Raw genomic sequence first — 13097 nt, forward strand, 5'->3', positions numbered from 1 at the left:
GGTACAAGTAGGCATCCTTGTCTTTTTCCATATCTTATAGAGCAACCTTTCAGCTTTTCCCCATTCAATATGATGTTAACTGTTGGCTTCTTATATTTGGCCTTAATTTTGTTGAGGTATGTTCCTTCTAACCTAATTTGTTCAGTTTTTAATCATGAAGGGATGTTGTATTTTATCAAATGCCTTTTCTGTGTCTATTAATATGATTGCTTGATTTTTGTCCTTAATTTTGCTGAAGTGGTTTATGTCACATTTGTTTATTTGCATATTTTGAACCATCGTTGCATAGCTGGTATGAATCCCACTTGATTGTGATGAATAATCTTTTTACAGTTACATAGGATTCATTTGGCTACTATTTGTTGAAAATTTTTACATCTGTCCATCAAAGACATTGAGTTGGCCTATAGGTTTCTCTTTTTTAAAAAAGATTTTATTTATTTATTTGAGAGTAAGAGTTACAGACAGTGAGAGGGAGAGACAGAGAGAAAGGTCTTCCTTCCATTGGTTCACTCCCCAGATGGCCACAACAGCCAGAGCTGCACCAATCTGAAGCCAGGAGCCAGGAGCTTCTTCCGGGTCTCCCACGTGGGTGCAGGGGCCTAAGCACTTGGACCGTCTTCTACTGCTTTCCCAGGCCATATCAGAGAGCTGGATTGGAAGAGGAGCAGTCGGGACTCAAACCTGCGCCCATATGGGATGCCAGCACTGTAGGCAGAGGATTAACCTACTGTGCCATGGTGCCGGCCCCTGGCCTATAGGTTTCTTTTTTTATTGTGTCCTTGTCTGGAAACACTGGTCTCATAGAATGAGTTTGGAAGAATTACCTCTTCTGTTTTTTGAAATGATTTAAGGAAAATTGGTATTAATTATTATTTAAATATTTGGTAGAATTCATCAGTGTGTTGTATTGCATGACTGCTGGTAGTGAACACTCTTGGTTTTCCTTCTTCTGAAAACCTATTTCATGTTCATTCTTATATGCTATTCTTGCTGGAAACAGAACTGAGTTCTATCTCTCTCTTTTTTTTTTCCAGAGACATCCATCATAATCCAAATTGTTGTTGACCTGAATAAAACTTATTTCCTCTGACTGGATCATAAATCTTTTTATCATTAATTAACGATCATGGTATTCACTGGAATTTACCTTTTAACAGGTTAGTTGAGCTTCTTGTCTATGTCTCTCACCAAGTACTTTCTTCAAATATTTTCCTGTTCCTTTCTCATACATTAATCCCTTCTTGTTTTAAAACTCACATTATTACAAATGGCCAACAAACACATGAAAAGATGCTCAGGATCACTGGCATCAAGAAAATTCAAATAAAAACTACAATGAGTTTTCACCTTACCCCAGTAAGAATGGATATCATCACTTATTATTCTGGCATCTATTCTGTTATTAAGCCATTTAGTAAAATTTATTTTTCAGTGATAACGTTTCTATTTAGTTTCTCCTCACACTTCTATTTTTCTTCTGATATTTTCTATTATTTCCTTTCATTTTCAGTGTATTTTCCTTTATCTTATTGAGTATGGTCAACGTAGCTGCTTTAAAGTGTTTGGAATTAGTATCTGGTAATTGTCTTTTCTATTTACAACTACTTGCATAATCTACATTTTCAGTAAATAGAATTTTAGACAATCTTAGATACTGTGAACATTAAATTTTATGGCTGAGTTCTGCAATACTTATCTGACAAATGTTATTTTTGGTTTAGGTGATAATGTGATGATGAACACAGTTGTATTCAGACTGGAAATTCTCTCTTGCCTTCTATGGTTGATTGATCATGGCTCACATCAATTCTTTAAGCCTTTGCTGCACTACTTTGTCCTATGAATGCATGTTTCAACGGTCAGTGTGATGTTTGTGCAGGGTTTGTAAATAGAACTGAGGAAACGTCTTCTCTCCTTTAGAAATCTCCCTCTGTCTTCAGCACTTGGGTTTATTTGACCAGGCTACTATACCCAATTCTCCCATTCAGAAAGATGGTTGGTTTTCTATTAGAGTTTTAGGCATCCCTTCATTGCCACGTCTATGGCTGTGGCTGTGACTGTCACAAGGTCTAAGCTGAAGAAATGAGAAATCCATCCCATGTTGGTTGCTTGCCTCAAGTTTAGACTCCCCTCTAAAATCTGCCTGTGTTTGCTTAGTCTCCAGACCCTTTCTTTGGTTCTGTGTTGTTTTAGCGTTTGGGGAATGGGGTTCAGATGTTTGTCCCTTATATAAAGCTGTTATTTGTAGGATTCATTTCTAAGTGTATACAGAAAGCGTAACTTCCTTTTAAAAAAAATAGATAAATAACAACACGCAGGAGCAGAGGGCGGCCGGACCTTAGTGTGAATGGCTGCGCCTGCAGGCAGCATGCCTGACCTGACCCAGAACCATTCCCTGCATAGGAAGAAAGACAAGCTCATGGACCACGTGTGGCTGCTGCTGTTTGAGCCAACCTTTTGGCCCAGGTGTGTCCGCCCACCTGCCCTATAGCTTTTCCCAAAGCATTTAACAGCAACTCTGCCCAGCCCCACGACTTTCTGACCCAGGCGGCCTGTTACAGGAACTTCTTCCGAGCCTTCCTGTAGGTGGCGGTTCAGTCAGCCGCCTCCCTGGGCCAGTGGAGCGGAGGGTGGTCCCCTACAAGGCGAGGGAGAGCTCCATCCTGGCGCGGTACGAGGGCTTCGTGGGCGCGCTGCGGCCGGCTTCTGCAGGAATCCGTGAAAACGTTGCTTGGCTGGGAGCCCATGTCTGGCCGCGCCCTGTCCGTACCGTCTGGGTTTGCGGCGCAGCAGCCTTCTAGTTCCAGGCTAGCAACCTCCAACCCTTGATGAGAAATGCCTGGCTGTCGCCGCCGCCGCCTGTTGTCTCCATCCCTCAGTGCCTTTGCACTGGCAGCAACCCAGCTACCGCCCCGGGACCAGTAAGAAATCAGATGGCTCTCCGGCGTCACCTGCCCCACTGCCTCTGACCGCTTGGGTGGGGCTGAGTGCGTTTCAGCCCCAGGGATACTGGTTTGGCTAGCTCAGGTGGAGGCAGCTCTAGCGTTAGTGTGCTGGCAGCCGAACTGTGACATTGCCCCGCCTCCCAGAACTTCCCAGTCTTAACACTTCATTTCCGTTTTGCAATCTCAGCAGTCTCAGACTGTGCCTTTTGGTGGAGAAAGCCATTGCCTCAAAAAAGTGTTTGACCCATTAGAGAGAGCAGATAAGCTGGAACACAGTGTATCATCCTCAGAAGAAAGTACAGCATTCAGAATACTTGCATGTTGGCAGGCTACAAAAATACAAGATACAACAGAGTTATTACTCTATCAAAAAGTCACAGTTTGATAATCCATGGCTGGCAAGGCCAGCACGGGTACTGAAAAAGAACAGATACCTGGTACTCATTCTTAATATTCTGAATCCATGTATTCTGTTTTTCATTTCAGTGACAGTACATAAATGCTAAACTAAGCCACCAGTGCTGTCAAACAGACTAGTCCCCTCCTGATCGGATTTTTACCTCTGGAATAAGTCATTTTACATGTAACATTCAACCCTTGAGAGTTTAAACAAAAATGCAAATAGATAATTCTCAGATTGCTCATTACTGGCCTTAACAAATTTTCCATAAAAAGAACTAGACAAATGACAATACAAAAAGGCTAAAATAGAATAAATATGTTGCCAGGAGACCTTTATTTCTTTTTTTTTAACTTTTATTTAATGAATATAAATTTCCAAAGTATAGCTTATGGATTACAATGGCTTCCCCCCCCCATAACTTCCCTCCCACCCGCAACCCTCCCTTTCCCGCTCCCTCTCCCCTTCCATTCACATCGATTCATTTTCAATTCTCTTTATATACAGAAGATCAGTTTAGTATATATTAAGTAAAGATTTCAACAGTTTGCACCCACATAGAAACACAAAGTGAGAAATACTGTTTGAGTACTAGTTATAGCATTAAATCGCAATGTACAGCACATAAGGACAGAGATCCTACATGAGGAGTAAGTGCGCAGTGACTCCTGTTGTTGACTTAACAAATTGACACTCTTGTTTATGGCATCAGTAATCACCCTATGCTCTTGTCATGAGTTGCCAAGGCTATGGAAACCTTTTGAGTTCACCGACTCTGATCATATTTAGACAAGGTCATAGTCAAAGTGAAAGTTCTCTCCTCCCTTCAGAGAAAGGTACCTCCTTCTTTGATGACCTATTCTTTCCACTGGGATCTCACTCGCGGAGATCTTTCATTTAGGTCATTTTTTTTTTTTTGACAGAGTGAGGAGACCTTTTTGTCAAAGTCAGTTTTATTTTAGTTTTTAGTCAGTTTTATTTTTTATTTAGTTAGTTTTTATTTTATTAGTCAGTTTTATTTTTAGTCAGTTTATTTTAGCATTTAGTCAGTGTTGGTGTTACAGCCCCATATGCCGGGTGTCCTACTTGGTGCTACATTAAAAGCAAATTTCGAGAAGATGTATGACCTAAGAACACCATTATGTTCAGAGGAAAAATTCCAAGTGCAGTTTCTGGTCTGATAACATAATGCTTTTGTGTATAAAGGACACATATTTGATCCTTATTTTACAGCTTTTCTTCCAGCTCACACTTCATGGCCTTAAAAAATTCATGCAGCTTAGAGAAGAAACAAAAAACCTAGCGAACAATTTTGATGCTTGCTGCAAGGTGCCATATTTAAAGTTGTGTATAACTCATGGCAAAAGATAATAATGGGATGGTGCTTTTTTGAGTCTACTAGTTGATTTTATTCTCATATAAATGAAGTAATATTAGCCTTCTGGCTAAAATCACTTTACATCTTTGGGCTGCAGTCATCTATAATTAAAAGACATTACCTGCTCATTAAAAATTAATTTGGAAAAAAAAACATGCTTCTTAAAAGCTTTGTCACAAAAATTTAAGTATGTGTATGTTCATTTTATCTACTTCAAAATAGTTTCAAAATTATGACTTTTCTACTTATGGGTGTTTTGTAATTATATTGCTTATATCGGTTATTAGAAATTTGACTTTATAGCTGTCTTGGTTTCTAAGTCAATTGTGCTTTGCTCCTTAGAACATACTCTCGGTGATGTCAGATCTTTGAAATGTGTTGGCTTGCTTTATGATGTAGTGTAATGCTTAATTGTTGTGAATGAATTATTCAAAGTTGAAAAAGATTTAATCTGAAATGCTTGCAAAGTGACCTGAATATGTCCATTACAGTAAGGTTTGCTAAAACATATTCCAGCCTTCCACTGCGATTGTGAACTTGCCTATCTCCTGTATGTAGTTTAGTTAATTTTCACTGTGATATATGGTTACCATCACATTATTAGGTACATACAAATTTATACTCCTGCGTCTTTCTGGTAAATTGGACTTTTTATCACATAAAGGTGTATTATGAGCTCTCATTACTCTGTTCAAAATTATTATAACTATATCACATTTGTTTTAGTTAGTATTTAAATGGCATATCTTCTTTCATCATTACTTTTAACCTTTATCTGATCTTAAGCTTTGGGTGTGTTTCTTATTAACAGCAGGTAGTTACATTTTTCATTTTTTATCATTACTTTCCAAATATGGTAAACTTTTAAATGTTTACATTTGATATAATTGAACATATATTTGGGTTTAAAACTCTTGTTTTACCATATGCTGTTTGTCCTACCTGTTCTATTTCTCTTGCTTTACTTTTTTTTTTTTTTTTGCTTTACTTTTTAACCTTTCATCATTCCATTTTTCCTTCTGTTAGCCTAAAAGTTACACAACAGGACTTCAAAAAGTTCGTGGAAAATAGAATTAAAAAGTAAGTTTATTTTGATGCAAAACATTTTGAAATCCAACCATATAAGGGATTCTCAAATGAATACTGTGAAAAAATGTATGCATGGATCCAAAAATTTTTGCACCAAAATTAATTTATAATTCACTTTCCATGAATCTTTTGAATTACCCTCATGTAGTTTTTTGTTGTTGTTGTTAGTTATTGGGATTTTTTTAAACTAAAGGACTTTATAGAGCAGTTTTAGGTTTATAGATAATTTGCCCAGAAAGTTCAGTGAGTTCCATTTACCACCTTACTCTTCCCACATGTAATTGCCCCATTATTAACACTTTGCCTTAGTGTAGTAAACTTTCAATTGATGAGCCAATATGGACGGACACACTATTATTAAGTAAAGTCCATAGATTACATTAGTGCTACATCTCTCTTTATGTTGTACATCCCATGGGTTCTGAAAAATGTGTATGACATTTGCCTGCCATTACATTCTCACACAGAACACAGCCATTGCCCTGCTCATGCTGTTAATATTTTAGTGGTTTTCCCAGAGATTATAACATATATCCTTGAATTATGAAGGTCTAAATTATCTGTTCCAGTTAGGGTCAAGGATTTTTTCATGTTAAGTCTCTCTATGTTTTAACCTCACAAAGTATGTTAATTCCAAGTAGAACAAAAATTCAAAGTGGAAAAAATTCTTTTTCATTTTCCTTAGGTACAGGAAATGATGAAAAACAGAGGCAAAATCTGAAACCTGCTAAGAACGAATCTCTCTTCAGTATTGTTTACCATCATCAGTGTCAGTTATATGCTCTGTTTCCCATTGTGAAAAAATGGCTTCGGAAAAAGCGTTGGTGATGACTCTGACTAAATAAGTTCTTAATTTTTAAATCAACAGCTATAGGAAATATTTGTAAAAAAAAAATCACATAATGGTTACAGGTTTCTCTAGTTAATCGTATTAAAATATATACATTTTACTTCTCTATGCAATGATATTTCAGTATTCATTCTCCCCAAGCCCTGAATAACAGGTGCACAGATCTATAATAAAATACTCACTATGCCAGAATCATGGCATAGTGAGTTAAGCTGCTACCTGCGACACTGGCATCCCCTATAAGTGCCAGTTGGAGCCTCTGCTACTCCACTTGCCATCCAGCTCCTTGCTAATGTGCCTGGGAAAATAACAGAAGATGACCAAAGTATTTGAGCCCTTGCACCCTCTTGGGAAACCACGATAAAGCTCCTGGCTCCAGCCTGGCCCAGCCCTGACTATTGTGGCCATTTGGGGAGTGAACCAGCAATGGATGATTTCTATCTCTGTTTCTCTCTCTATGACTCTACCTTTCAAACAAATAAATAAATCTTAAAAAAAATTACATATAGTAATCTATATGTACTTCTCATGAACCATAAAAATCTATCATATCTCTAAGCTGTTTATGAAATTTTCAATCAGAAAATGATGTAGAAAATAACATTTACAATAGCAATTTTTATTTCCTTCATGGAAGATTATTTGTAACAAATTTTTGATGTTTCTGAATACCTATAACATATCCTTACTATTTTCCTCTTTATATTATGCCACTAATGGATGTGATTTTATCTTCTAGGGATAGCTCACTTCTAATTTTTAACCTTTGGCAAAGCTCAAACATATTATACTACTCTGTATACATCTGTGGGCAAGGCAGAATGTCACTTCCTCCTTACCTTTATCCCCTGAAGAGTAACTACATAATGTGGGATGTGTAACCAGTCCAACTGGTACTTCAAAGCAAAAAAAAAAAAATGTTGAACTTGGTCTGTCTGGTATGAGAGTATCTGTACAGAAAACATAACTGTGATGATCATCTGATATTACTGTTGTGAGCTGAACCTTTCATTTAATTTCTCTTTGAGTATTGAAACAGACTTGATTCTTTGTATTGTTTAACTAGTGATTTGGTGTAACTATTATATTACAATCGATTAAGCTTCTGTTTGAATAATCACCCACAAACCCTGCTTTTTTTATATATCCTCTTTTCATTTCTAATAATTATACAAAAAGGGCTCCTTATAACCCCCAAGATTATGTAGGTTTTTTCCTTCCATCAGTTGTCTACAAAATGTGCATGTGATCAGACTCAGTAAATGTTCCCCACTCAGATTGTGGGCTGGCAAACCTAGGTGAAGGCTGATAAATTTCACTGAGCCAATGGGAAAAGAAATCCTTCAAGCATGATTATGAAGAAGGATTGATTCATATAGATAATTGAGGTGTGAGTGTCTCAGGAGTGTTAAATGAGATAATAAAAGAAAAAGTACATCAGAGAGTAGAGTGACATGACTAAAGTTGTAACTCATCAGTTCATCGAACATCGTAGCCCGAAGATTCACAGGCTAACATTATTAGTCATCCAAACCTTACATGATATCAGTAACATCTGAAATTCAGCACTGAATGTAGTGTGCTGGTTTTCAGTTCTAACACCAGATAGCTTTTACACATTTGTAAAAGTAGAGCCCCTCTCTGGTGTGGCCCGGGAGTGCAGTGGAGGATGGCCCAGGTCCTTGGGCCCTGCACCCACATGGGAGACCAGGAAGAGGCACCAGGCTCCTGACTTCGGATCAGCACAGTGCGCTGGCTGCAGCGCGCCGGCCGCAGCGGCCATTGTGAGGTGAACCAACAGAAAAGGAAGACCTTTCTCTCTGTCTCTCTCTCTCACTGTCCACTCTGCCTGTCAAAGAAATAAAAAAAAAAAAGTAGATTCCCTTAGACTTGACCACACCAGCCACTTCAGACTTTTCCATTGGCTTTCTGTGCTGTTTCCCATGGCTGTCATTTTTGTACCCAAGCCATCCTGGTTCCCTTTCCATCACTCCATTCACCAGCCACACCAGTTTCCTCACAATAATAAAAAGTGAAGGTGTTAGAGTCATTTTCCCTGTGCCTATCACCTCCCTTCTTCCATTTAAAGAATAAGCATAGGACAGGCATTCAGCCTGCGGTTAAGACACTGCTTGGGATGCCCACATCCTGTATTGGAGTGCCTGAGTTCAAGCTCCAGTTCTGCTCCAGATTCTGACTTCTTTTTGATGTACACCCAGGAGGCAACAAGGAGTTAGGTCCCTGCCACCCACACGAGAGACCCAGATTGTGTTCCTAGCTCCTGGCTTCAGCCTGGCTCAGCCCCAGCTGTTGGAGGCATGTGGGGAGTGAACCTGCAGATGGGAGCTCTCTGTTTCTGTCTCTCTGCCTTTCAAATAAATTAAAGAAAACAATTTTTTAAATGATAACTTTCTTTTATATGAGTGAAATCAACTTTTGTTTAAAGATATTTTTATTTGAAAGGCAGGGAGTTACAGAGAGGCAGAGGTAGAAAGAGAGAAAGAGTCTTCCATCAGCTGGTTCACTCCCCAAATGGCTGCAACAGCTGGAGCTGGGCAGATCCGAAGCAGGAGCCTGGGCTTCTTCTGGGTCTTCCCATGCGGGAGCAGGGGCCCAAGGACTTGGGCCATCTTCTACTGCTTCCCAGGCCATAGCAGAGAGCTGGATCAGAAGTGGAGCAGCTGAGACTTGAACCGGCACCCATATGGGATGCCAGCACTGCAGGCAGCGGCTTTACCTGCTATGCCACAGTGCTGGCCCCAAAATTAACTTATTTTTATTTGATTTTTATTTAGAGCCCTGTCCTATATTCCTGCTGAACTATGAACATTTACTTTTTATTTGCTGAATTCTTTATTTAGTGGAGCCATAAGCCTTTGACTACAAAGTAGGTTTAAAACGTTATCTCAGTAATTTGAAATGGAAAAAATAGAATAAATATAACATCAACGGTCATTAGGGAAATGTAAATTAAAACTACATTGAAAAACCACTTCATATTCAGTAGAATGACTATGATCATGAGACAGACAATAACAAGAATTGGCAAGGATGTGATAAAATTGGATCCTGCATACACCGCTGGTATGTAAGATAGTGTAGCTGCTTTAGAAAACAATTTGGCGATTCTTTTGAAAAAGTTGAACATTGTGTTATCATATGACCCAATAATTCCCTATCTATGTATGGATTAGGTATACTAAAGAGAATTGAAAACATATTGCCTGGGGCAGGCATTGTGCTGCAATGAGTTAGGCTGCTGCCTGCAACACTGACATCCTATATTGGAGAGCAGGTTTGAGTCCCAGCTGGTACACTTCCAATCCAGCTGCCTGCTAATGTTCATGGGAAGGCAGCAAAGGGTGGCCCATGTACTTGGGCCTGTGCCACCCACATGGGAGACCTGGATGGAGTTTCAGTTACCCGGCTTTGACCTAGACCAGACTTGGTTGTTGAAGCCATATGGGGAGTTACCAGTAGATGGAAGATCTCTTTCTCTCTCTCTCTCTCTTCCAAATAAATAAAAATATATATATCCATACTAAAACTTGTACACAGGTATTCATAACACCATTCATGATAACCCAAAAGTGGATATAACCCAAATGTCTATGAACTTTTGAATAAATGAATTTTAAAATGTTGTGTCTACATACAATGTAATAGTATTCAGCCTTAAAAGGTAAGGAAATCCTGCCACATATTATAACATAGATAAACCTTGAAGACATTATGCTAAATAAAATAAGCCAATGACAAATATTGCATGATTCTACAAAATGAGGTATTTAAAGCAGTAAAATTCATAAAAGCATTATTCAGTAGTAACTGTCCATTTTGCAAGATGGAAAAATTGTGGAGATTTATTTCACAATAATATAAACATACTTAACACTACTGAATTGCACATTTAAAATGGTTACGATAGTAAATTTTATGTTGTGTAGTTTTTACTTTAATCAAAATTGTTGGGTCAGATATTTGAAGCAGCAATTAAGATACCATTTGGGATGCCAGAGTCCCTGGGTTTGAGTCCTGGTTCTACTCCCTATTCCAATTTCCTGCTGATACACACTCCAGGAGGTAGCATGTGAGGGCTAAAACTTGGTTCCCTACAACCCATATGGGAAACCTATATTGAGTTCTGGGCTCCAAGCTTCAACCTGTCCCAACCCTGGTTGTTGCAGGCATTTGAGTAGTAAACTAACAGCTACAAAAGATATTTCTCTCTTTCTCTCTCTCTTTCTCTTTCTTTCTCTCTCTCTTTCTCTCTTTCTTTCTCTCTTTCTTTCTCTCTTTCTCTCTCTCTCTCTTTCTCTCTCTCTCTCCCTCTCCCTCTCCCTCTCCCTCTCCCTCTCCCTCTCCCTCTCCCTCTCCTTCCTCCCCTCTCAAATAAGATTTTTAAAAAATTTTAAATTTGTGATTCAAAATGAAAACATTTGACAAAGCAGCTCCAATGGAGTGGTGAAAATGGAGGCAAGTGTAGAGCTGGTTGAAAATTTAAAATGTACAATATTGTACCAGGGAACTCCTAGACTCAATATGTAAGGTTATACACAGCATCCTCCATGTGTATCTAAAATAAACACAACAAATATCATAGTTTCCCCTTAATATTGAACATCAAAATATAATAGAATGTTTCTTCACAGGCTTAAAAATTGAGCTATATGATTATTTTATTCGAATATGGCTATTCCATTTAATAATTCCATGAGGTAACCATAAATGGTTATTTAAATGAGCTAAAAAAATCCCTTATAACTGTAAGAATCTGTTAACACTGGAATAGTTGTAGGTGTAGGCATGCTTTAAGACATACTTTAAGAAGTCATGTTGTGAAAGATGGCTGAATAGGGAAAAGATGAGCTTATTTTGACCACAAAAAGATACCAGAAGAATAAAGGAGTAAGTGGGTAATATGTGCTAATCCCACCCTCACCTTCCTTCCTTCTCTGTGGGATTCAGTGCTCATCTGGACACCACAGGCAACAAGAGAGTTTTGAGAAGATGTCTCAAACTCAGGAGACATAAGAACTGAGGGATGCTTCTGTTTTTATCCTCTCATATCAGCTAGGAGGCAAACCACCTACAGTAGGCATTCTCTTGGGTTGCATCCTTAGAGATTCTTCTGACCCCTGAGCTTAAAGAAAAATGCCTCATCTTTTGCTGCACCACTACGTGGCCTGGTTACAAGCTAGAGGATGGAGAAGTTAGCCTAAGGGTGTTGGGCAAAGTGCCAGCTCCTCTACTCTGACTCCTGTCTCCGAACCTGTCTCCTACATAGCCTCTTGCCTCTGTTTCCCTGCATGTGTTCCAATATACATTAAATTCTTTCCCAGAGTCTGTCACAGGGTCCTTGGGTCTGTTCTGTAGTGAACACCAGGGTCCCTCTGTTATTGGTGTTTGACCACTGTTTAGGCTTTTAATCCCAGATGGAGGAGAGTTTTTATCAGGCAGCCATTGCTCCTACTGTTGCAATTTTGCCCAGGGTGGGGCAAGGAGGGGGCAGGATCTTGGCAAGAATCCAGGACCAATAACCTCATGTGTTGAATATCTATGGATTAATCCAGATGAAGTCTTGGACATGAGACATTTCCTGACCTGACTCCTCATCCCTGAGGCTGGTTTGACTGACAGTACCTTGAGTAGACACTCCCAGTACTGGCTTTTGATCGGAGTATAAGATTATTGTCCCTTTGCGGGGCCCTCTCCCAAGACAACCTTACTCTTGGAGATATCTCCTCCAAACTATGGAATAATATTCAAGACTACTGGCCCTTCAAACCAGCAGGATCACTGGGCTGGTAATCTCTCTCCATAATTGTCCTTCATTCTGTCATCTCTCAGATCCTCCTCCTTAAGAACCTCTCTCCATTCAGAGGGGTGCCCATCTCCTGTGACGGATGCCCTCCCCCATTAAACTGAACATAAGTGTGAACAATCTCCTGTGGACTTCTCGTCCCTGGCACATTGGCCCGTAGGCCACAGTCACCCTTAGGACCTATCTTGCAGCTGCCTGAACACGTGTTTGTTTGAGACAGTCCCAAGTAACTCACTGATGACTAGACATCATTGGTCTAACGTGTATTTTGGGGGGGAAAAAAACTAGACTCAAATTCAAATCTCTTAAAATCTAAAGAGATGTCTTTGGTAAATAACAATCTCACAGATGAAAATTTGGTTCAACTATAACTGAACATTGGGTTTAAAGGAATTTCTCTTTTGAATCTAGAGGAATTTCTCTTTTGAATCTAGGAAGATCACTACTTTGAAAAAAATTCTTGCTTTGTACCTTGCCAAACTTGTTTTGTGATTTGGTTTAACAGATCAAGATGGAATAGCAATGGGTAATCCGTTCTTGTTGTAGCCCTCTAAGGTGAATTTTGCAACCTCTGGCTTATGTCACTGATTTCCAGTGAGAGTTTTATA

The 13097-nt window shown here is 39.1% G+C and overlaps 1 protein-coding gene across 1 annotated transcript in view; it reads left to right on the forward strand.

Annotated features, from left to right (window-relative positions):
- TEX55 (testis expressed 55) overlaps positions 1 to 13097 on the forward strand; it is a 33454-nt gene that overhangs the window by 14820 nt on the left and 5537 nt on the right. Inside the window, exon 4 of the mRNA XM_062181024.1 lies at positions 2551 to 2780. Coding sequence (XP_062037008.1) covers positions 2551 to 2780 — 230 coding nt within the window. The remainder of the gene's footprint in view (positions 1 to 2550; positions 2781 to 13097) is intronic.

This window comes from Lepus europaeus, chromosome 2 (assembly GCF_033115175.1).
Source record: "Lepus europaeus isolate LE1 chromosome 2, mLepTim1.pri, whole genome shotgun sequence".
NCBI classification, from domain to species: Eukaryota; Metazoa; Chordata; class Mammalia; order Lagomorpha; family Leporidae; genus Lepus; species Lepus europaeus.